At 38.8% G+C, this 25,820-nt stretch overlaps 1 protein-coding gene across 3 annotated transcripts; it reads left to right on the top strand.

Annotated features, from left to right (window-relative positions):
* The first annotated feature begins 1,461 nt into the window (after nucleotides 1–1,461).
* On the top strand, nucleotides 1,462–24,841 carry TGFBRAP1 (transforming growth factor beta receptor associated protein 1). Of its 3 annotated transcripts, XM_087938503.1 has the most exons (13): nucleotides 1,546–1,646; nucleotides 2,871–3,887; nucleotides 5,851–6,775; nucleotides 8,364–8,558; nucleotides 9,350–9,504; nucleotides 12,466–12,548; nucleotides 15,344–15,685; nucleotides 17,606–17,663; nucleotides 18,851–18,994; nucleotides 19,645–19,791; nucleotides 20,549–20,708; nucleotides 22,784–23,217; nucleotides 23,730–24,841. In XM_087938503.1, the coding sequence occupies exons 3-13, from the start codon at nucleotides 6,091–6,093 to the stop codon at nucleotides 23,916–23,918; spliced, it is 2,592 nt and encodes an 863-aa protein (XP_087794629.1). In that variant the 5' UTR covers nucleotides 1,546–1,646; nucleotides 2,871–3,887; nucleotides 5,851–6,090; the 3' UTR covers nucleotides 23,919–24,841. The 3 variants fall into 3 exon arrangements, with proteins under 3 accessions (XP_087794630.1, XP_087794629.1, XP_026563228.1); XM_087938504.1 differs by lacking the exon at nucleotides 2,871–3,887 and having other exon boundaries at nucleotides 1,462–1,646; XM_026707443.2 differs by lacking the exon at nucleotides 1,546–1,646 and having other exon boundaries at nucleotides 2,681–3,887.
* Nucleotides 24,842–25,820: the final 979 nt, after the last annotated feature.

Here is a 25,820-nt window from a genome sequence, read left to right as displayed (position 1 = left end):
TCTAAGTTTATAACATCTGTACCTCTTTTAATCTCCTTCATGGAATCTACACTTTCAAATTCAATTTCTTTTGTGAATCTAATTTAACTCCAATTATTTGCATTTGGATAGGGTTTGATAGGTCCAAAATAAATGTAAATCAAGTCCAAACACTTATTACTTCAAGCCATGTCGTGTTTCTTTTATGACAAAAGATTGTCAAAAAAGACCAAAGGATAAGAACAAGAAAAAGAAAATCCAGCAGGGGTTAAAATAAATCAGCATTCAACTAGGTCAACTTTTAGAGATAAGAAACTAAACAAAATAGAAACTTTAAAAAGTGTAGCTGAAACCCAGGTGTGCTTAACAACTGTCTGCCAAAAGGAAAAAGATGGATGACCTGGTTTTCTGCCACTCCCACTAGGACTAATTTGGGGAGGAGCTCACTGATTGATTGATCTTGAAAATCTGTTTTGCTTTGTTAACTGTTTGGGAGATCATCAAAAAGTCTAGGGCTCTGTATGAAAATCAGCATTAAAAAAAACATCCTATAAAAGGCAATGGCAAACCACTGGTGCAATTACCAGGAAATCTCCATGGATGTTTCTCTGAAGTCACCAGAAATCCAGCTCAATTTAAAGGTGCTTTGACCTGTATCCTACAAATCACACTTTTAAAATGTGGGTTCATGACATTGGAAGCCCTTTTCTCTAAGGAAAGTTTATCTGGACCTGGCTTTCTCCTAGACCACTTTCTAATTCCATTAATCCAATTTGTTATCAATAATTTCATCTCAGTGGCAGACATTTTGCAATACCAATAGGGCATGGGAAGAAATCATAAAACCCATCATTACACATTGTCACTTACTTAAGCCATTTTTTGTGCATTCTGACAGAAATCTGAGCAAAAAGAAAACCTAGCAAAAAGAAAAATTTGGCTGCGTGCCATCAATATTTTGTCTATATTCTGCATGGAACAATGCATGAAAAAGGCAGTCTATTCAGTGTGGAATAATCATAGTCATTTCACAATGTTTCTCTTTAAATATAACAAAACTTTGAACAGCAGAAAATATGAAAAAAAATAACTTTAAATTTTAGAACATTTCTGATTAACAAATAATTTCTGGACTGCCTTCAAAATATAGAAAATTTTAGAAGTGTTGTTATTGTTGTTGAAAGCTACAAATATTTCAGGCTTCCCCCCCCCCCCCTTTATCAGGTAATAGACATGGCACTATGCTTGAAATGATGCAATATTGAAATATGTTATTTTGATTAATAGTAATTCCCAAATTTAGTTCACTGGCTCTAAAATCAGTTGCTTATCAGTCTAATTCATGCTGCCCTTCGGAATGTTCATAGTGCAATGTCAGAAACTTGAATATCTGATATGCAATAGATATCATAAAGAAATCATTAACCTACAAACTTGATGCACTGGTTGTTAATATTTGGCTGTGCTTATCTTGCTTATCTTATTCAAATGGAATTCCTGGAGTTCATTCCATCTAAACAGTACACAGGCTGTTCTAAAGATGCCCCACTGCCACAGCTCAGCTATTAGGGTATATGGGAACTGTATGTGGAAAAAGAAGTCTACTACTACATGAATCCTAAGTTACAGTCTGGCCCTCAAGGGACCAAATGGCTCCCATCCCTAAGGTAAGTAAGACGGAAAAATGCATCTTGCCATCATTTTTCATGAGTGGTTTGCCCCAGAGAATGTGACTTGCCCCTAGTCATATAGCTGACTATGCCTAAAGCAGGACTAGAATGTAGTTTCCCAGTTTCCAGCCTGCTTTCTGGTTTTTATTGGAGTTGGAGCTGTGTACGTACTGTATATCAGTAGAAATATAATCCTAAATTACATATAGTAGTAATTAAATGCTTACTTAATTATTATATGTTAATACAGTCTTTGAGTCTTTGACTATAAATTGCTAAGCTATGCCAGTTTAAGGAAAGCAGAGGAGGAAGGTTGCAGGTAAGATAAATAAATGGAGTCAAAATTACAGAAATGTCTTTGAAAGAGCTAAAATTTACCACTAGAGTCAGATGGCAAACATTTTAACTAAAACTTTAGCAGATGTGGTATTCTGCTCTACTTTCTTATTCATACTCAATGTTGTCATTAAGAACTGCAGGCGCTTAAAATTCACAAACACTTAATTTTTTAATTTAAAAATATTAATTTTTATGAAGAGCTTTACACATTGCCATTTTTAATTTAAAAACAGATTTACAGTTATCAGTATATTTAATTGTTTAGGCATTTGAGCTTTAAGACTGTTTTTTCAATTTTGTTCTTAATTTTTGTCTGGTCAATGGGAAGTAACATTTACCCTTTTTGTTTCTTCTTATATCACCTTTTATTTTTGGCCTCGATTCAATAGCCCAGCATAACCAAACATTCCTTATATTCACATTTTGCTTTCCCATGCTAAATTAGAACGAAGAACATTTGTTTCCTTATAATGGCTATATATGGAAAGCTTTGGACTAGATGGGATTCTATTCCAGCTCATCAAGGATTTTCTTCTGGACACTCTCATGATATGATTGGGACTGACTTCAGGGGATCTGCAGCTTACGGTTTAAAAAGTCAGGACAGTAGCATAGTGTTGCACCTAAAAATAGGCAAAGCTTCAATTGCATGTCACCACTGCTCTTTTCACTTTTTTTTGATTGCACCCTGTGGACACTGTAACTGGCTTCAAGATATTTCTTATATTCTGATAACATTTGGTCCAATATACAGTACATCAGGCGAAAGATTAGCAGAGCCATGCCTATGCCAAAGACAGAGCCTAACATAGTTTAATTTTAACCCTAACCCTTCCTGCTTATTTTTATATCCCATTTTGTTGCTGCTGCTGCTTACTTAAGGGGAATGGTGTATCTACAGCAAGCTCTAGATCCGTGTCACAAGGGACATTGTCCTGGACTTTTAAGTGCACGAACCGAGGTGAGGCAAAAACTCTGGGAACAGTCCCCCAGATCTTTTATTGGATTTCCAGGGCACTTCTTTTTTCTTTTCTTTTCTTTTTTGCATGCGGATCACTTTTGTTAAAACAACTGCGCGGGTCGTTTTCGATCCAACATTAGAAAAGCATTATAGGTCAACGTTTACGGGGTGGTTCTCTTTCCAAGTTGCATCCAAGAAACCGAGGATTAGGAACTAGCTTCAGCTCTCGACGCACTGGAGCCAAAGGCTGCGCTCCCACGGGCAGGAGCCCCGCTCTCCGGTGGAAATCCAACCCCAAACACAGTCTCCCAGAGCCCTCCGGTTGCTGAGCCGAGGATTGCGCTCTGACGAAACTTTGCGCCGGCCAAACCCTCCCAGCGGGCCGCCCCGCACCAGTCAGAGGGAAGAATCCGCCTGTCAGCCTGCCTTGTGACCGGAAGGGCCGGGGAGCCGCCCCCGGAGGAAGAGCCAGCTGCCGGAGCGCACGGCGTTGGCAAGGGAGCTGCGGATTTCCCGGGGATCCGGCGGGGAGCGAAGGCGGTGGCGCCGGCTGGCCTGCCCTGAGCGGAGGCCTTGGCGGACGGCTTGGGAGGAGAGGCGGCAGGTTGCATCTCCACTTCCACTCCTGCGCCGGACCTGCTGTTCGCCTTCTCCTCGCTCTCGGCTCCGGCCTCGCCGGTGTAGCAGCCCCCCGCCCGGGCGCTTGACCCAGCCTGGAGAGGGGTGTGTGGGCGGGGTGGCTGTGAGGGGCTGCCTGGGCGCAGAAGCTCGGCCTGGCCAGGGTAGGTGCCTCTGGAAACGACAGGATGCGAAACGCCACGTCCCACCCATCTTCCGTGGGCGAGGAAGCAGGAAAGGACGGGATCCTGCCAAGGCTGGCTTGAGCCTGGAGGAATTAAGGAGGGTGATTTTGGAGAAGAGCTGAGGCTTCACTTATGGTAAGGATGGAGCACTCAGTGGAGACCCGAGGAGCAGAGATAGGTAGCTCTCCTTCAGGTGTAAGATGAGAGTTGGCAGGTGGTCTCTTGAAGTGGCAGCCGGTGCAAGACTTATTGGTCTGTTTTTGAGGGAGAAAGAATTGTACCCACCAAAGACTGGCTGTTGCTCTTGAAAATGACAATAATTTGGGATGATTGATTTATTTGTATGATCATGTATATTCTGACTTTCCTGCAGAAGCTCAAAGGGATATTTGTAGAGGTCCCACCTCCAATCCCCAACGATCCTATGAGTTGGGTAGGTCTGGGAGAAGATGTCTGATCTAAAGTCCTCCGTGAGCTTTGGCTTAAGGTGGGCTGAATCCCATTTCTAGTCCAGCATCTTAACCCTTGCATTCAAGCTGCTTACAGAAGGATCCAGAATCTTACATCACAGCTGATGTTTTCCAGATGTGTTTGATTATAGCAGTGGAAGTTAAGAGTATGCAAGGCCAGCAGACATCAGTTGAGGAAAAAAATGCTTTAAAAACAGGAATTATTCAACACTTATTGAAGCAGTGCCATTTTAAAGGCATGGTAGAATCCTTACTGAAGATGCTGTACTTTCATTGCGATTATCAAGATTTCTGAATATATAGCCTTACATTTCCTAATTCAACTACATTAGGATGCTTGCTTTAAAGGTTTAGGGCTCCATATGGTTCCACAGTCACTTCTATTTTGTGCATTACAGCAAATCAGTTACTTATAGACTTATTAATATTTAAGTACATGCAGATTATAAATGCATTTTTAGTTATTCTTACAACATAAGAATACTCTATTCTTAAAATAGAGTAGTATTCGTCCTATGTACATGAGGCTGAGAATGAAAGTTTCGTCTGTAGATATAATGAAATTTATGTATTTTTAATCATAGTCTTAATTGTAATTTCTCATACTTTGCTTATTTACATTTGTGTTAGTAAATAAAGATTGAAGAAGAAAATAAAAAAATAGGTACAATCATTCAAAATCATAATGTTAATCAACTTAATCAAATATGATTTAGAATTTGATGGATTTTTAAAGATCGAAATATAGTACAAACTTACAAATTTTGTTTAAACAATTAGAATGTTGGTTTCATCTAAATACGAAGAAAAGTGGGCCAGAGTGTGTTGCATTCTGCACCTGCAAAATATAATGGAAACTTGATGATACCATGTTCTGTAAAATATGTTCTAAAAGCAAAATAGCTAAACCTACAAACTGTTAAGACTGTTCAGCCAGTGGTCTTTTTGTTGCAGTGTCTACAACTGCAGACACCAATGTGAAGAGGGACTAGCCTGTCCAATATGATGAGGATTACTTTTAAATAAGCATACTTAGATTGCATTGTTTATAAATAATACAATATTACCAAGAATATATTCTATCTGAAAACTGGCAACTTAAATTCTACAGAATTTATCAACCATGAAAAGAGCATATCTGAAGAGGACTGAGCTGGGGAAGGATAACCTGTCTGGCACAGTGGCCTATAGCATGCTTCCAAAAATTAAATAGCAGCATTTCTTTTAGGTCAAGGGTCTTCAAACTTGGCAAGTTTAAGACTTGTGGACTTCAACTCCCAGAATTCCTGAGCTAACATGACTGGAGGAGGAATTCTGGGAGTCGAAGTCCACAAGTCTTAAAGTTGTCAAGTTTGAAGAACCCTGTTTTAGGTAACTGTGAGGCACAGATGTGTTGAGACTAGTGCTAGATGATATTGGCATACCGTGCTGAGCCATCAATACTTGTTGCGATTAGATATGAGTTCCGGTAATTCTCATGATAATTTCTTGAGGATTTTAGAAGATGGAAGTATGCTCCAAAATCTTGGGTCCTAAGCAGTCAGGAAACTAATATCTGTCTTATTCTTTTGAGGGATCTCTGTTCTAGAACAGTGTTTATTTATGTATGTATTTATTTACATTTACAGGTTCAATTTCTATGGCTCTCCAAGCTGCAGATGCAAGAGTTCAATTATATTAAAATAGCTATCTTCAGAAATTTATTCCTCAGCAGTGAAAATTGTCAATTTCATACCATTAAAGTTTTAAAGAAAGAGGAAGCCTGGCATTTTGAATGATGAAAAGACAATGTAGCTTTCAATCCAGAAGTCCAGAAATCCAGTTTCTTTTTATTTATTAGTTTAGTAGGCCATCTTCTGGAAAGCACAATGAGTGTCAAGGCCTTCAAGCTTGTTCCCACAGTTGAGTGGGAGATGCTGATAGAGGACAGACCTCGTGTCCATATCGAATGTGTGGAGTGCTGTGGACGAAATCTTTACATTGGAACAAATGAGGGTTCTATTTGCCATTTTCTCTTGGAGGAGAAAAATTCCCCTTCTGAAAAAACACCTTTTTCTATTTCCAAGCAGCTGCATAAGTACCTCAGTTGCCGGAAGGCTGTGGGGGAGCTGAAAGCAGCTTCTGCGCTTAACAGGCTTCTGGTGCTCTGTGACAATACCATCACGTTAATGAACATGATCAACTTGGAACCCATCTCCACTGGGGCCAGAATCAAAGGAGCCCTGATGTTCACATTGAATGAGAACCCTGTCAATGGGGATCCATTCTGTGTGGAAGTGTGTATTGTTTCAGTGAAACGGAGGACCATCCAGATATATTTGGTCTATGAGGACAAAGTACAGATTTTGAAAGAATGTTGCACGCGAGAGCAACCTTGTGCTGTAGCGGTGGATGGCTATTACTTATGCCTTGCTCTCGCTAACCAATATATTATACTGAACTACAATACTGGAGCTTCCCAGGAGCTCTTTCCTTACACTGGTGAACAGAAGCGACCAATTGTGAAAAGAATAGGCAGGGAAGAGTTCCTGTTGGCTGCACCTGGGGGATTAGGTAAGCTTCAGCTCATAATTTGGAAACGTTTGCTCTACCTCTTCTTAACCCTTCTTCCTCCTGCATAATAATTTCACAAGATTTCTGCAAAAATAATATTGCAAAATCAAAATTCATGAAATGGTGATGAATGCTAAACTGGATTGTTGCCTTCTCATTAAAAATATCCAGAGAGTTAGTTGTGAAGGTCTGTTCATTTAGAAAAATACCTCCTCTCCTTATGGAATTAGTAACCTGTGGAGGATTTTATTTAGTGTCCATTCCACATTTCTGTGACAATTACACCTCTCTGACTTCTAACAATAAGAGCAATCCAAAAAAGAAATGGATTAAAGTATTAAATAAAGTAGTTAGTTCTAAACTGTAATTGATTATATTCTGAATCTAAAATCCTTAACATTCTGCAAAAGAATCAAGCTAGCAATAGTAAAATGAAATAAAAATTTTAAAAAGCAAATATGAGCTTTGTTAAATATAATTTAAAAGCTGTCACTAAATGGTTTTAATTTTCTTTTCATAGAACAGTAGCATTTCTACTATGGGTATTAATTTAAAAATATAATTTTGGCTTCAGAAGTCTTTTCTTGATTTGATTGAATTTTCTGAAGGGTAATCCGTTCCATTTTTATGAAACTGCTTCATAAATGGAATAAGAATTCTTGGGATGAATTTCTTATTTAAGTATTCAAACACTTGTGTATTATGAAAACATGAAATATGTGATCTAACATTTATTAACCAGCTGAATAGCTTATATGTTATAAAGAGGAAAATATGCAATTGTCCTCTTCTTTGATAAGTGAGATTGTCTGGATTTTATCAATGGCGATTGCCTGTTTTTTATATGATGGAAGAAGTCCTGTGTTAACTGATTGCTAAATAGTTCCGTTCCTCTGAAAAGTAAGTACTAAGTGAACTCCATGGCACTTATTTCTGAACAAAAACAGCCATTTAAGTGACAAAATAATGCTGACAGTAAGAACTGTTATTAAAAATTCTTTTTGGCAGTGAAATGAACTGCTTCAAGAGGATGTAAGCAGATCTTCATTGCTAGTAGCTGAGTTGGGTGGCCATTTGCCAGGGATAATATAATTATTTCATTGAACAGGGATGAGCAAGTAATAACTAAGATCCTTCCAACTCTGCGTTTCAAAGTGAAATTTAATTCTAGCAATAAGAGTTAAGGACAACCAAAGCATGGAGAAATTGATTGAACTGTGGCAAAAAAAGTCTCTGTATTGTGATCTTGCATTAAATGTAGAAATCTATAGAGGCAGCCATACTTTAAATACTTTAAGGAAAACCAATAGCCCTGCTATCAAGGAAACAAGGTAATTTTGAAGATTGTGTCAGGGTGCAAATAATTAGCATGCTACAATTCTGTAGCCTAAAATCATAGAACAGAATAGGAACATCTGATGCACTTTTTCAGATGGCAGAATATATTTGAGTCATGCTTGGAAATTATCACGACGTTCCATGCCTTTTTTTGCAGCAGGTATACCTTCATACAAACAGCAGCTTGGAATTCAGGGTGATTGTCAGTTGCCGGAGAAAGTTCTAATTTCTCCTCTTTATACATTGGCAGGTATGTTTGCAACTGTGGATGGAATTTCCCAGCGGGCTCCTGTTCGCTGGTCAGAAAAGGTGATTGGGGCGGCCCTCTATTTTCCGTACGTAATTGCTCTAGATGAAGAATTCATTACTGTGCATAGTATGCTGGACCAGCAGCAGAAGCAAACCTTGCCCTTTAAGGATGGGCATATCCTACAAGATTTTGAAGGTACGTAAGAGGGAGAGAGAGTCACTCTGGTCTAGTGATTGAACTGTTGGTTTAAAAGGTGGGAGACTATGGAGTTTTATCCTGCCTTGGGCACAATAACTGCTCAGAGTTGCTTGATAGTGAAACGGGTGACACATAAATTTAATAAACAACCAACCAATCAGCTGGTTGACTGGCCCAGTTCTTTTTCTCAGGCCTAGGGATGTAATAAATCATGGCAAGTCACTTCCAAAAATGTTGCAGAAAACTGCAGGGACTTGTCTCTAGAAGTCAAAACTGTTTGATTGAGAGAACCCATAATCTGCCTTTTATTTCTTTTCTATTGATTGGTTTGTTGTGTAAGACGCTAAACAGTTTCACAAGTCCGTTTTGCTAGCTGCTGCGTGAAGCTTCTGTTCATGTTGGCAATCATATATAAATAACAGGAAAACCTCAGCAAATCTGGACTGTTGTAAACTGGAGTTTCATTTCCTCATCCAAATGGAGGAAAGGAAAATTAATTGTGAAAGATCAGCAAACATCCATGACCCACAAAGACCTTTTGGATAACTTCTATCACTTGTATCCTGGATCACTATTTCTCCCTTGAAATAGTGAAAGAGAGTTATTCAGCCCTAGTAGAAATTATAATTTTACAATTTGCATCACTATTTGAGAAAAATGGCTATGCTTATATATGTTCCTACTGTATAGCATTGGAAATATTTATTTTCCCTTTAAAAGAGCATACATATTCTCTCTCTCATGCTTTGCTTTGTAAATTGGACATTTTGTTTTGTTTTTAAAATTAGGGAAAGTAATTGTAGCTACTACCAAAGGAGTATACTTCTTGGTCCCACTGCCTCTGGAAAAACAAATTCAAGACCTTTTGGGTAGCCGAAGAGTTGAAGAAGCATTGGTGTTAGCAAAGGGAGCCGAAAGGAATATTCCAAAGGAGAAATTTCAGGTTTGCCTCTGATTTTAAAACGTCTCTGACTGTCCTCAGACGATTATGAAGTTAAAAATGTACTTCTGTGTATTTGTTAATGTATTATGTCTTCAAGAGATAGATCTAGGTAAGGGCGTACAAAATGTTTTGAATTTGAATCTTTTGTTTCAAGCAAGAATATTACTTTGCTTTGAATATGAAATGGGATACTTCCAGTATGTACTTCCAAGCATGCTTTTTTGAGTTCAGAAAGTTCTATTACAAGTTCAAAAGGTGTTTTTTTTTAATATTATAAAAATGTTTTATGCGTGAAGTAGTCTCTTTGCTCCTTGAAGTAAGCTATTTTATGCTCGGGTGTTAAATGTTATGAACATTTAAATGGTTCAGATTTGAAATGTTTTGCACAGTGGTAATCCTGGGAGTGCACTTGTGTGAATTCCACAGCTCTGTGGTTAAATTAGTTGTGTCAGGAGTGATGAACTACCCTTAGGTATTGTAATTGTAATGAACATTTTAACAAATGTTAAAAAAAAAATCTTGAAACTTCTTGTGGCTTACCTTACCCTTATCTAAATGTTTTTACCTGAAGACAACTTACTGACTTCATCAAGTCTTGTTTACCAATGCAGTGTATTTATTTAACAAACTTACAAAAATTCAGGTATTTATCAAAGATAGTTCACATATTTGAAGCACGGTACACGCTGTTTTTGCTATCCAACTGGTTTTCCTGTATTGGTAAAGGCCTCCAATTGCTTTGCCTTCCAGTATGTGATTTTATCATGCTCCTTTGTCCTGAGCACAATCAAAGAACAGGATCTCTGCTTAAAAGCTAGCACACTCAAAGATGCAAAAAGAGAAATGGCTGGAAATTGGAGGCAAGCAAACTTGGGGAACCAGTTATTCCTGAAATTCTTCTGATAACCAGCCTGAATTAAAGGAATTGAAGTGCCCAATGGAGTTAATAGCTCAGTAGAACTAATAAAATCATCCTGTGGGTCTGCCGTACTAAATATAATGTAGTTGCTACTGTAGTTAATAATGTAGTTGCTACTATGATTACTAAGAAATTGCTTTTTAATTAGCATTCAATTTGATAGTGCATATGGTTAGACAATTATAGCAATTATAGTAATAAAAAAAGGCAAAATATACATTAGATTCTATTCAACAGAGAAATGAAGGTAGTCCTCGATTTACTATCACAATGGAGCCCAAAAGTTCTGTTGTTAAGTGAGACATTTGTTAAGTGAGTTTTGCCCCATTTTACGACCTTTCTTGCCACAGTTCTTAAGTGAATCACTGCAGTTGATAAGTTAATAATCCGGTTGTTAAGTGACTGGTTTCCTCATTGACCTTGCTTGTCACCGAAGGTCACAAAAAATGATTACATGACCCCAAGACACTGCAATCATCATAAATGTGAACCAGTTGCCAAGCATCTGAATTCTGATCACATGATCATGGGGATGCTGCAAAGTTCATAACTGTGAAAAATGGACATAAGCAGAGGTGGTATTCAACCGGTTCTGACCACTTTTGGAGAACTGGTAGCGGAAATTTTTAGTAGTTTGGAGAACCAGTAGTGGAAATTTTGAGTAGTTCGGAATACCACTTCTATTCTCTGCCTCCTGGTCAGCTGGGTCTTCTTTTGTTGCCCTGCACAGGAGAATGGAGATGTAAAGCAGGTTAGTGGGGTGGGAAGACAATGGGGATTTTATAGTATCCTTCCCCTGGAGTGGGGTGGGAATGGAGATTTTGTAGCGTCCCTTTCCCTGCCACGCCCACCAAATCACGCCCATAGAACAGGTAGTAAAAAAATATGAATCCCACCACTGGACATAAGTCACTTTTTTCAGTGCCATTGTAACTTTGAACAATCACTAAATGAACTGTTGTAAGTTGAGGACTACCTCTAATGACATTAGTCATTTTAATTTAAGTCTTGATACACCCATTCCAGTTTTATGGCTGTAATCTTGGCGTGTCTCAGTAAACACACATATCTTCTTCCAGAAACGGGCAGCCTGGGTTTTGAATGTGTAACAGTGTTCAGTTACAATAGTTTGATTGCCTTTATATTTGGTAGAGGGTATGTGGGCTATGAATTGATTGGTTTGTAGGATTAATCAAGTTTGTGCTTGCACAGGTGAAAGTACTAAATAATTGAAAGTGGTTCATTATTGTATGGCTGTAAATATATAATTAGAACACTTTAAAATATTGGGTCTTAATTCAGATATTTTGTTTCTATTCCCATTAATAAAGATGGCTGGTAATGTAAATTGATTAAATTAATAACGTGTGCTTCCGAGTGCCTAAAACTTTTGGCAAGCATTTCATGGAAGGAAGAGTATACATCCCAGATCTCAAAATTGCAAACGGACATTTTTTGCGGCATGCACATATGAAACTATGAATTTTTCCAACACGTGTTCATTCTCCAAGACAGTGTTTCTCAACCATGGCATCTTTAAGATGCGTGGATTTTTACTCCCAGAATTCTCCAGCTAGCAAGTTGGCTGGGGAATTCTGGGATCTGAAATCCATGCATCTTAAGGTTGACAAGGTTGAGAAAGGGTGCTCTCAGATATGTAAGTGCCCTTAATACTTTAGTGCTTATTTCCACTGTGAGTGATTCTTCAGAAGAATCTTCATTTAAAGCATACGTTTTATCATAGTACAGAAGTCACTTGAATGTCCTGTAGAATTTTCTACTGCGACTATATTTTTTTGGAGTATATTCAGGATTCTTTTGAACTAGCTGGTACCCGACTGTTGTGTTGTGCAGTCCCAAGGTGAAAGGGCAATTCATTTCCAGCTCTCTCAAGCTATATCTCAGGCTTACAATGTGGAAATGACTTCTGAATCGGGCCAGTTTTTTCTTCTTCCTTATTATAATGAAAACAGGTGGTTCATTGGTCACCTTCTAGCAGTTGCGTTTTCAACTTAAATTATTTTTCTTTGATTCCTTGGCAGACAATGTACAAACGAATTTTGCAGCAAGCAGGGTTTATCCAGTTTGCCCAGCTCCAGTTCCTTGAAGCAAAAGAGCTCTTCAGGTAATGCTGCTGTGGGGTAAGAAACATTCTTGCAGTCTAGTTCAGTGTTTCTCCACCTTGGTGACTTGAAGATGAGTGGATGCTGCCTGGGGAGTCATAAAAACTGCAATCCACCCATCTCCAAGTCACCAAAGATTGAGAAATATTGGTCTAGTTCATTGTCATGCCCCTGTTGGAATCTGATTCCGAGGGAGAGATAGAACAGCTGACAGGGAGTGGGAGTGTGGCTCTGGTGGCTATGGAGGAAACTGGGGAAGGGCACAGTCCGGCTGGGCATTGAGAGGAAGACCCAGGCCTATCCTCTCTTCATCCTAGGGCACGCAGGGAGGAACGGATAAGGGAGCAACGTGGGTTACGGGGGAGAAAAAGGCCCTGATTCCCTTCATTAGCTGCAGCTGGGAAGACAGGATTTAAAAAGGATGTTTGCGTACAGCTCCTTGCTGGAAGTAAAGCATGAATTGTTTTGGTTTGCCAAGTCTTATCTGGGTTCTGGTATCCTCCCAACTGTTTGTGTTTCGTTATCTTTTGAAGTCTTCAATTCCTTATCCTGCCTTGTCTCCTTAATTGCTGCAGCGTGGTTTGTGTTGGTTTTTATTTATAATTTATATGTATGTTGAGTTCGGACTGAATTTCTTCTCTTTAAAACCTATTCTTGGGAGAGTTTTTTCTCCAGCCGATAATAACTGAACATTGGGGGCCAAGTTGGAGGTATTAAAGGGACATTATCTACTTTTGTGACTTCGTTGTTTTTGTGCCATACCCCAGGTCATCACACTCATCATTGCTTGATTAGTTGGCTTTAAAAATTTTAGGACATTGGCCTGAAGTACATAAAAATCATGAGATTTAGTCAATGGACCAAATGAAATTGCAGCTGGTCTTTAAGTGATGTTCAAGGAAATCGACTAGTCTTGATTCCTGTACATTGGGCTTGTGACAGGACTGTAAGGTTCTGCCTTTCTCATCTGCCAGTGGATTCGTTTTCTTTTCTTGTTGGATACACCGGATAGAGAGTTAATACTGAAATAAGATTGCGTATTTGCTGCTCAAGCAGCTGAGCATCAGCTACTTGATAATTATATGTGAGTCTTAAACTTCTGAATCCAAAAAGAATTTGAGAGCTGGATTTCTAATGCAGGGTATTTAGGCTGAGCAAATTCTGATTGTGAACTAGATTACATCCTGTACCACTCAGTGTTATGCCGCTGATAACAATTTTGGCCAGTTTACATTCTCTGCAGTCCAAGTTTCTCACATACTGTATGAGATATATAGTAAAAGCAAGTCAGGATCAAAACAGGTAGAAATTACTCTGTAGGCTGTTCTCAAAGAAAAAACAGTTACATTAATATATTATTCAAATGACTGATCTGAAATCTAAAATGTGCACAGTCCAGGTTTTCCAATTTGTATTTATATGATGTATTTTAAAGCCATTGTCATATTTAAAAAACCGCTTTGGCTAAAAAAAAGGGAAATTATTGCCTGGTTTTGGTGAAAGAACTTTTAATTTTTAAATAGATATTTTAATGTTCTGTAGGAGAAAACAAACAAATTTCCATTTTGTTAAAAATGGCGGGGGCGCACAATTTGAAACCAGTTTGTTTTGTGCTGAATGTTTTTCTTTTTTAAGTATTGGTTTACCGTGGGATTAGGATTTTGAAAGATAACTTTTATAAAACCACCCTGGGCTTTCCTTGCTGAATCTGCCTCTTAAGTTTTCAAGTGCACACACTGGATAGACATTAACACTCCTGGCAGAATCCATTTACTATTTCCTTGAGCTCAGATGAAGTATTCTTCTTGTTGAACCTAGATCCTAGTAACTTAGGGGATACAACTATGTAACCTTTTAGGAGTAATGCTGGAGTGATTTATGGTTGTTTTCTTCTGGAAATTTTTCTGAATTCCCAGTCTACCCATACTTTCATAGTGGCTTTCCATCCGAATACTAACTGGATATAAATGTTAACTTGTTGAGACGAGCCAAATGTGGCTAGAGGTGGCCCCATAAAGTGTTGCATTCAAACACCTCCCAAAAAAGTATAGGAATTTTGAATTAGAAAACACTGTCATTTTTGTTGTTTTCATTTATTTATTTCACTTGCACAATCTCGACGGCTTGCAATATAATAAGTAAAAAAGTTGTACAAAGCAATTAAAATTAGGAGAGTTAAATAGAAAAGCTAAAAGCCAAGACAATGGGTGGCATGGGGGTAGGAATCATCATAAGCCACCCCAATGTAGCAGGCCTCCTGGGGCCCCAGGCCAGGTGGCAAAGATTAGTTTTCAGGCTCTCCCAGAAGGCCAGGAGCTACAAGAGTTACAGGGGTTATGTGGTGGCATACCTCACCTCAAACAGAAGCATATTTCAGAGGGCAGGGGCCAAGCAGAAAAGGTTTTTCTCCTGGACTATGCCGGTCAAAATTCTTTGGCAGATGGGATCCAAAGTAGGCCTTTCCCCCTATAATGAGTGGGTGGGCAGGCTAGTCCTATCGGGATGAGATGTTTTTCAGATCCCTTGCTATAAAGGCTTTAAAGGTAATGCCCAACACATTCAATTGGACTCCGAGGCAAATTGAAACCTGTGTAGCTTATGGAACGGTAGTGTCACATGTGCCACCTGGCTTCCAGAACTGTCTGTGTTACTGCATTCTGTACCAGTTGTAGCTTGAAGAGTAGCCCCATGTAGAATATCTTGCAGTAGGGATGACCAAGAAGGAGCATTGTTGTTATTGAGTGTGTGTGTGAGAGAGAGTGCACACTTATATCTCCTTTGACATTATGATTAACAGAAGCAGCCAGCTGGATGTCCGCGAGCTGATTTCTCTCTACCCTTTGCTGTTGCCTACTTCCTCTTCATTCATGCGCTCACACCCTCCTCTGCACGAATATGCTGACCTAAACCAACTTACACAAGGGGACCAGGAGAAGATGATCAAGTGCAAGCAATTTCTCATGACCTATCTGAGTGAGGTCCGCAGCACTGATGTCACAAATGGCTACAAGGAGGATATTGACACAGCCCTGTTGAAACTCTACGCAGAGTCCAATCATGAAAGCCTTCTGGATCTGCTGGTCTCTGAGAATTTTTGCCTTCTGTCAGACAGTGCTGCATGGTTGGAGAAGCACAAAAAGTAAGCACAGAAATCCCCAGATAATCCCAGGCTCTGTACAGCTTGAATCCTAATTGCCCTGTGTCAACTTGGCTGCTCACCTTTTGGAATATTGAACCAGAAGCCTGTGTCTCTTTGGCATAAGGCAGTCATAGTGGCAGTCTTCTTTATTTTCATTGGATCAATTTATTTTTTATTTGATAATAAAAATTATAAATCCTTTTACAAATGGATACTGTAAATACTACCTTTATGCAGCTGCTACTACTCCTACTCCTACTCCCAAAGGTGTTTTTTTTAAAGGCAACTGGACTTTGTTTTTCCTTGAAGACAATTTGCTTCTCATCCAAGAAGCTTTTTCAGTTCTTCAGACTCTCCTCCACCATTCAGTCACAACTGAAGAAACTTCTTGGATGAGAAGCGAAACGTCTTCAAGGAAAAACAAAAGTCCAGTTGCCTTTTGAAAAAGCACCTTTGGGATAACCATGACCTGGATGACTGAGAAATTCCAAAGACATACTACTATTATTGTTCTTCACCTCCTCCTCCTCCTTCAAAATTGTACGGTTTGCAATTTCCAAAGAGTTTGAGTCATATGTTAGATCATCTTAGTTTTCCAAAGTAGATCCTTTGGATTCAAAAATCTATGTAAACTATTTTGCTACTAGAATTGTCAGCTGTTTATCTTTTGAGAGCTGAATACAACAAAATTTCATTTAATGTATGCTGATTAGTGTACATTTAAAGTGACAATAAAGTTCTATTCTAGACCTATTCTACTGTACTCTACTTGCTCTGCTCTGCTCTTTAATTAGAAAAATTATATGGCTGCCCAACTGATGGTGATTCCAGGCAGCTTACATAAAGTAATGTCATAAGAGCCACTTTAGTCTAGTGCAGTGATGGCTAACCTTTTCCTTGTCGCGTGCCAAAAGTGCACACATGCTTGTACACGCAGTGCGTGCATGATCCCTCCTGCGCATTCACGTGCAACCCCCTGCGCATGCGCTGCAGCATCCGCGGCAGATACCTGACAATCAGCTACCTGGCGGCACATGCGTGCTCATGCACAGTGGGGCTTTTCCGGGTGACCTCTTGCGTGCCAGCAGAAATGGCTCTGCGTACCACTTCCGGCCCGCATGCGATAGGTTCGCCATCACGGATCTAGTGATTAAGGCACCAAGCTAGAAGCCAGGAGCCTGTGAGTTCTTAGGCATGAAAGTCCGCTGGGTGATTTTGGGCCAGTCACTCTTTCTCAGCCCAACTTGCCTCACATGGTTGTTACGGTGAGAGCAGGAGGAAAAAAACCTAATATGTATGTTTGCTATCTTGAATTTTTCATAAAAATCGATTAAGATGGGATAAAATAAATCAGAAAGAACTTGATTTTCAAGTTATATCCAAGTTACTTTTTCAAAGGACTGTAAACCATTGCATGAGTGATGGCCCAGGACTGACTCCCGTGTTCTGGGTTGAGGGCAATTTTGCTGAGCTAGCAAAATTATTCCTTCCTAGTAAATCTCTGTTATCTAAATGAAATCCAGGTAGCATAGCAGGCCATCTTGTGGATAGAGTTTGTTTCCTTGCAAACTTTCATCACTTGAGACTTTCAAGAAGAGATTGGACTGCCGTTTGTCAGAAATGGTGTAGGGTCTCCCGCTTGGGTGGGAGGTTGGACTAGATGACCTACAAGGTCCCTTCCAACTCTGATTATCTGTTATCTGTTACCTGCTTAAAGCCTTCATTTGCCTTCTACCCTTTAGTGGAAGTAAAGGCAAGTTTCGGGATAAAGTTATGCTAACCTGAGACTGGAAGAATCGAGGTGTATTGAAAATCTAAACCAAGGGCTCTCAAACTTTTCTCCAAATCCCTAAAATAATACATACTTATTCCTGCTGTATGGCCTAAGTCACTTACTATTTCATATTCCTTGTTGTACAGGTTTTTTGCACTTGGGCTCCTGTATCACTCAAATGGTCAAGATGCTGCAGCACTACAGGTTAGTGTGCAGAGTGGCATACCTCTTTCTTTTTCCACTTTAAGACTGTTCAAAACTTGTGCAGTGATGAAGGTCCTGAACCTGCAGAGGGTTTAGCGTGGAACCTTTAGCATGGAAGCCTGCTGGATGACTTTAAGCCAGGAATTCCCTGATCAGCATCAGTTTCTGCTACAAACCAGTTGATAAACAAAACCTGTTCTTATATCTTGCATTGATAGCTTTGCTATAAGAATTGGGTAAGTGCGGTGCACAAAAGGAGTGTACTCAGCAACCTTGTAGGACAACTTTAAGAACTCAACAACAAAACAGTCACAAGTAGACATTTTTAAAGCCAGTACCGATAAATTCATTGTTAGCAAACACTTTTAACAATGCAAAGAGAATGAAATCCTTGATTTGTTTCTATGCTCCCTTTCTATTTATTCACTTTTAAAAATGTTTAGTTTTTTATATCTCCACAGCACCATTATCAGTTAAGGTTAAGGTTAAGTTTCCTACTAAGCTAAGCTGCCATCTCAACCTGGATACATTCTGCCAATTAAACTATTGTAATGGTTAACCTTCGTTTTAATGTCTAACCAAACTGTGTATTTCTTGGTGCATCCTGTAAATTGCAAAGCAGAGTTCCCCAACCTTTCCAGGTTGGTATCGCAGAGCGGTGTGTGTGTGTGTGTGTGTTTGTGAGAGAGGCAATCAGAAGTGTGCATGCAAGCACCCACAGCGTTCGTGGCAATATTTTTTAGATAGATGGTAAAATACTGGGAATGGTGTTTAGTAAGACCTACACAAAATAAAGATTTATACATTGAAAGATCTGTGTGGTTGGAATGTGTGGGCTTCCCCCCTAATAGATAAAAGGGAATTTGTGTTTCTGTGTGAGAAACATAAATACATAGAGAATATAAGCTTGCTCTGTGGACTAAGAAGAAGATATTGTAATCTGGAGTAAGGAGTTAAACCTGTCTGCAACTCCTGAAAGCAACTAGGTAGTTTGATGATGACTCCCATCTCCTAAGCAACTTCTTGCTTTTGAATGTGAAACATTGCATAGCCCTAAGTGTTGTGTATGGCTCTCCACTATTCCTCATGGTCTGTTCTTTCAAGAGAGTGGCCTAGGGCTGAACTAAAAAAAAAATAGCATTTGTCCTTTTAAAGATTGAAATGAAACTTCTGTTTCTTTACTTTAGTTATGGATCCAGATAGTCAACGGGGAGATTCAGGACTCTACACGCACAGATCTTTATGACTATATCGTAGACTTCCTAACTTCCTGTTCTGACCATGAATTGGTGTGGAAGTACGCAGAATGGATCTTGGAGCATAACGAGGAGGTATGTGGCTAAATCCTTTGGGGAAAAGTTTTTGCTTGGATACTTTGTCTAGAAATAATTAGATCTGTACATTGAGTTGTATTCTTGAAATCTTTAATTCTGCCCCCTTGGTATTCCAGTGTCATAATCCCCAAGCAAAAGTCAGTGATTATGAAGCAGGTATCAAATTATCATTCAGATGCAATTATAGTTGTAGGTACTGATGTGTAGCCCTAAAAGGAACCTTCATTTTTTTTTTGTTCTTGTTTTTCAGGCAGTATTTCTCAGGGTTTATTTTCCTTGATTTTGGAGCATAGAATTCAATACCTGGGAAATGCAATATTTTTGCTAGAGTTTTCATGAAGTCTAAATTGTATTCCTCACTTTAAAGAGGGAAGTACAAATATGTTTGGTTTTGTTTTGATTTTTTTCAAAAACATTACATTCAGTTGTAATACAGTGTATTATAAAATGTGACCAAAAAACGTATCTAGCAAACGTTGTACAAGTTTATTCTGGGCTTTTTGTCATCATTACACCATTAGGTTTTTAAAAAAATTTCTATATGAATAAAGCGGGAAAAGAGTCAAGTGTTTGAGAAACTGGTCTGTGAATTGTCTGTCCGGTGTACTTATTCAGTTCTGGAATTTCTAAATGTTATATTGTTTTAGGTTGGTGTATATATTTTCACTAAAAGGCCCCTAGAAGATCAAGAGAAAAACAGCTTTAACCCAGATGATGTCATCAAATGCCTTAAAAAATATCCGGTATCACTAGTAAAATACTTGGAATACTTAGTTCTAGAGAAAAGAATAAAAGTAAGTTTGGGTGAGGACTTCTGTACAATATTATTGCTTTGAAAGGGGTAAGTAAGTATGTTTGTTTGCTTGTGTGTTCCAAACTATACTGGTGCTTTTAAATTTTGTGTTTTTAGTATTCAGAATGTTTGCTTAATTCTGTTATTCTGTAGGGTAACTTGGAAGTTGAACCCTCTTTCACCCCCCCTTGTTTATTCAAATTCTAAGTAGAATTGCCAATGACATTGGATGTTATAAAAATGAATGGTGGGTCTGGTATAAAATTCACATATTTTTATACACATTCAAGTTTTTGTACTTATGGTACATGTGATAAATTAAAAACAAAGAATTACTTTTTACGTTATTTCCTCTTAGTTTCTGCAAGTCAAAAGAACTAGCTAAAATGCTGTAAAAAGAGACAACCTTCTCTGCTGTGTTTAATGCTATACTCGTGTCCTGCAATGCAGTACAGATATGAAATAAATAAATACTTTGACTTAATTTTCTTTAATTTCTCTTTAATCCCAGAAACATATATTTGGACAATTTTATAGATTAAAATGTTGCTCTCCCAGAATTACTTTGACCGTGACTTTGTTGTTTATGTATTACAGTTTTTAACATGCCTGAGTAATAGAACCTGTTGACATTATGTCTTGATACTTTTGTTTTTATTTTGAGTTTTATTATTTATAATGAGTTTTATTGAAGCAATTGATAAAAATGGTGTATGAAAACTGTTTTGAGGTTTCCTTGGTTACTCTTATTTTCACAGAAAGAAAAGTACCACACCTATCTAACAGTGCTTTACCTCAATGAAGTGCTCCGTCTGAAGTCACTGGGGGCTGAGAGGCAAGGGAAGCTGACAAAAATGCAGGCAAAATTACGCAGTCTTCTGCAGAGATCTGATCTTTACAGAGTTCATTTCATTTTAGGTAAGACACTTCAAATTACATTTATCAGAAGTATTTTCTGTCAAGAAATGTATTCTTTTTAGGGTTTAATCTATTGCATTTGAGCTCAATGTTGGGCAGAGCTAATGTGTACTACCAGACTTCAGAATGTTTAAGCTACTTCTCCATGATCTCTCTTTCTCCCTCCCTCCCTCACACAAACACACACACACACACACACACACACACACACTTTTATCTCCTTTGGGGTCTTTTGTCTGGTGGGCTGCCAAGATACAGTTTGCTTTTGCCACAGATAAGAACTGATTGCTTTGAAGAAGACTTTTGAACCTACAGTCTGAAATTTATTATAGAGACTCAAAGGTATGATGCCAAGAAAGGCACACCATGATGTGATGTTATTGAGGGGTCACGTTTAAGACCTTGTATTGAGATCAATCTTTGTTGCTTTATGGTCAGCTTAAGCTTCAGGATAACTCAGAATTGATCCAATGAACTGAAATCTAAAGTCTGCTAAAATGCGATATGAAGCAGTTCAAGCAATTATTAGAAAGCATGTAGTATATTGCCACAATATTTGTTACTGAGAAATTTAAATCTAGCAAACAGCCAATACTGGTGGTTTAGGGGAAAAGGAGGAGTATATTAATCTGTTCCATTAAACATGGTTCCATTAATTAGAGCTAGAATATTTGAATACTGCTCCAGGATGACTGTTAATGGGTTGTTATTAAACCTTAATTGAAATGGAACCAAGATTCTGTGTTGCCATTTTTAACTAATCTTTCCCTGAAGCGGTTAATGGGGATGCCATTTGAACTATTACATGTTTTAAGGCTCTGGGAGTATACTTTAATCTAGGTTTTAAGATTCAGGAAGTGTTATACAGTATTCTGCTAAACCCTTTTTCATGAAGTTTATAACATTTGGGAATTGGGCAGCTTTATTCTCCCATGTAGAAAAAGCTTTGAAATCAAAGTCATCAGTCATGATGTGGTATTTTAGGAGATAATCGTGGAAAAGAAGCATTAATATGGTTGGCAAATTCATTTCTAAAATGTAGTTGGTTTCTAAAGAGGTGACCCAGCTGTGTCATTAGAAGAGAAACAGATAGTTCTCCATTTGCCTGTTATATCAACTAAAAATATTTAATAGTTGAATCAAATTAAATAGAGTAGATAGTTCTTTAGCATTGGGCCTTATGTGTAAGAAATCATACATTCCTCCAACATGATTTGTGGTCATGTTGGCAAAAATGCCTGGAAGAATTGTCCTCACCCTAAGAATTTTTATTTATAAGTGGCAAAAGTTTGGGTAAAGTTTGTTAGGTAGATTGTGATGATAAATGTGTTGCTTACTTCCATGTCACCTAGATTGTAAGAGAGCCACTGTTCATGTTGATTAATTTAAATTGCTGTTACAATATTTAAGGGTGTTACATATTAGTAATATTTTGAGCTCGGCTAAGAATCATCCCAGAAGAGCAGTGGGAAGCAGTCTTGTGAATATGACTGCTGTCAGGATGCATTATCTCTTAGATTATCAACTTGGATTCAATTTAAAGAAATCATCTTTATAATGCAAGTAATTATAATTTTGTATGTGTACTTGGTGTTTGTTTTGATCAAGCAGTCACTTGCCTTTCTACTGAAAAGGGTGATAAAAACAATTGTTTTAATTAGTGTTAAAACTAGTTTGCGATGACTAATCATGATGCCCTACAATTATATGTATACTGCACGTGCAATGTTTTGCACATATCTTCAGAGCAAAACTATGTGAATTCATCTCCAGTTTTGCTTTATGAGAGGTCATGATGGATCAGAAGTCTAGTAGGCACCTTGCTCTGAATGTATTTTTCAGTTGATTTTTTATTGAGTAAAATAAGAGTCTTGCATAACCTTAAAAAACTTCACAGATTGATGGCAGATTTCATGAACTGTGATTAATTTCACTAGATGTAAAAGTATCTTGAGAAAGGTATGATCTATGGAAGGAGATAAAATATCTGGATCTGAAATGTATTGCAGGCCAGCCCAAGAAAAATAAGCAGCCCTTCTGTCCACAAAGCTTGTATTTAAATTTATATTTGGCAGATAAAATTGCTGGCACAGATCTTCATGCTGAGTGTGCAATACTGTATGGAAAGCTAGAAGAACATGAAAAAGCTCTACACATTCTGGTCCACGAACTGAAGGACTTCTCAGCTGCCGAGGACTACTGCCTATGGAATTCCGAGAGCAAAGGCCTTCCCTACAGACAGAAGCTTTTTCATATGCTGCTCTCAACATATCTCAATTCCAGCACACCCAACCATGAACTGAATATGGCAGCCGTTGACCTTCTGAACAATCATGCAGCTGAATTTGATGCTGCATGGGTTTTGCAGCTAATTCCCGCCAGCTGGTCCATGCAGCTTCTCTCCTCCTTTCTGATGGGTGCGATGAGGGAAAGTATCCATTCACAAAGAATGGCTGAGATTGCACTGAACTTAGCGAAAGCTGAGAACCTTATTTACAAGCATGAAAAGGTAGGTTTATTATAGGGTCTAATTAACGAGGGGTTTTGCTTGCAAATTTCTCCTTTTTAATTCATCGGAGAACAACAACACTCCAATTTTTGTGGTTCATATGTACGTGATGACTTATGTTTCCTATCTCTCCTTCCTGTGCTATATCTGTATTAAAAAGTGTGAGCAGGAGTGGGTGAGTAGGTCTACCTTTCTTGAATTTTTCTGCTTTTCCCTTTCCAGTGTAATTAGATTCCCAAGCTTTCCAAGGATCTAGTTAATTCTCAACGAAGCCTTTTCCGAGTCTCATATCACTGCCAGGGTACTGCAAAAGATCTAGTGTGATCATTTCCATTAAGTATTATGGTTTCCCTAAAGGAACTTTAGTGTTGTGTCTTGATGAATGCTGAAAGCCAGTGTAAGACAATGGTCATTCAACCCCTTCTGGTCAACTTCCTACTTCACAAATAATGGCTTTGCAAAAACAAAACTGGAAGAACCTTACAGATGTTTTCTCTTCTTGCTGTTTTTAGGTGAAACTAAGAGAAAGCCCAATCTTTCTCTCTGACAAAAAACTCTGCCAGGTGTGCCAGAAACCTTTCTGTGAATCTGCCTTTGTCCGTTATCCCAACGACACTGTGGTCCACACGCACTGTGCTGCAAAGAGACTTGTGAATTCTAATACAAACCATCACTTATCCAGCTCCAGTGGACGGACATGAAATGAGTTGAGTCAGTGGCTGTGCTAGGGTTGGGTTCCTGGGAGTAACAAAGGAGGATCTGCTGGAAAAAGAACAAGGCAAAAAGAAGAGGCTGGCTTGGCATAGATGGGAAGGCACAAACTCAATGTGAAACGGAGCCACTGAACTTTTTAAAAAGTGACAGCACAAGAAATTACAGGGGTTTACGTAAAATGGATCCTTTCCTCACAGGAAGGGTGAGTGGTTTGGCATGAAAGAACTTTTTTTTAAATTAAAATTTGCACTGAACTTGGTTATCAACTGGTCTTGAAATGAGAGGTGACAGCATCACGTTCTGTGCTCTCGATACAGTTAATATTTGAAGCACTTTTGAGCCTTTGTTCTCCTCGTTTCTCTGCCTTGTATGTTCACCTATTACAAACTGATGGAAGCACTGAGCTCTTAGTAATTCCTGCTTTAGTTATAAGCAAGGCAGGACAATGCGAAGACCACTGACTCGCTATTTCCAACTTTAGGAATAAGTCAAAATGTGGACGTCTCTCACGTGGGAAGCATATAACATTTGGGATTGGGGAGGGAGGTCTGGTGGAACAGGCTGTAGTAATTGTAATGACTTATTTATTACCATGCAAATGTTCTGTAAATACAGTTGAATGAAAAGTTTTTTTATATCTCGACCTTCTCTAGAACCAACATAACTAATCAGTGATTCCCAGGTAGTGTTCTTCATTTTGTTTAAGAGGCTATACCCATCATTACAAAGAGCCATTGATAAGCTTTCCTGCAAGCAAAGAAACCAGTGCCTCTCCTTTGCAGGAATGACATGAAAACTTTTATTCTAAGGGATAGCAAAATGAAAAAAAAAAATAAAAATCAACAGGTGACTTCTCAAGGTGCTGAGTATGCTTGGTAAAAGTTAATAAAATACTTCATGAATTCTGAAACAGTGTGCCAAACTCTTTGAAACTTGTCAGGTATCTGTAATGCCTGCTACATTTTTAATTTGCAGAGGTTATATGTCCATCCAGTCAGAACCAATTCTGAACACATATGCAAATAAGTTTGAAAGTACAAAATCAAAAATACGATGATGTGAAGTTGCTTTTTCATTTATACTCCCCCTTTTCTCTCTCCCTTATCTTTTCCTCCCTGCATGGCCTAGGATGGAGAGGCAGGGATGGGATTCATTTTTTAAAACAACCGGTTCTGTGGGCGTGGCTTAGGTGGTGGGCATGGCTTGGTGGTCATGTGACTGGGTGGACATGGCTTGGTGGTCATGTTATTGGCTGGATGTGGCCAACTCAACATCACTCACATCGAGGCACGCATCCCCTCACCTAGCCTCTCAAGACTGGGGATGCTGCAACAACCGTAAGTGTGAAAAATGGTCCTAACTCACTTTTTTCAGTGCCACTGTAACTTTCAATGGTCACTCCATACAAGCAAAGTACCAGCAAAGGAGGGAAAAAAAAAACTCCAGAGAAGTTCCTGAGAGAGTTCCTAGTCCTGCCAAGAATGTAATAAGAGTTATGGGAGAGGCAGTTTCTGTAAGCAACACCAGAATGTTTCCTTCCTGCCTTCCTTACAGGATTAGGCCAGTAATTTCTTCTAACAACTGGTTCTCTGAACTGCTTAGAATGTTAACAACAGGTTCTAGCAAATAGGTGCAAACTGGTAGAATTTCACCTCTGGGGAAGGGCCTGGGTCCTCCTGACTGCCCAGCCGGCCTCTGCCCTCCCCTAGCCTCCTCCACAACCTCTGGAGCCACACCTCCACTCCCTGTCGGCTGTTCCTCCTCTCCCTCAGACCAGTTTCAAAATTGGAGAGACCCTTGATATGAGGTTTTGTCTTACTTTGGAATCTGATTCAGATTGGATGCTGTTGTCAATTGTTGAGAGTTTATACCATACCAGCTTGGCTGCA

This window comes from Pseudonaja textilis, chromosome 8 (genome assembly GCF_049901715.1).
Source record: "Pseudonaja textilis isolate UNSWEBS1 chromosome 8, rPseTex1.2, whole genome shotgun sequence".
Taxonomy (NCBI): Eukaryota; Metazoa; Chordata; class Lepidosauria; order Squamata; family Elapidae; genus Pseudonaja; species Pseudonaja textilis.
This window is presented reverse-complemented; position numbering and strand designations above follow the sequence as displayed.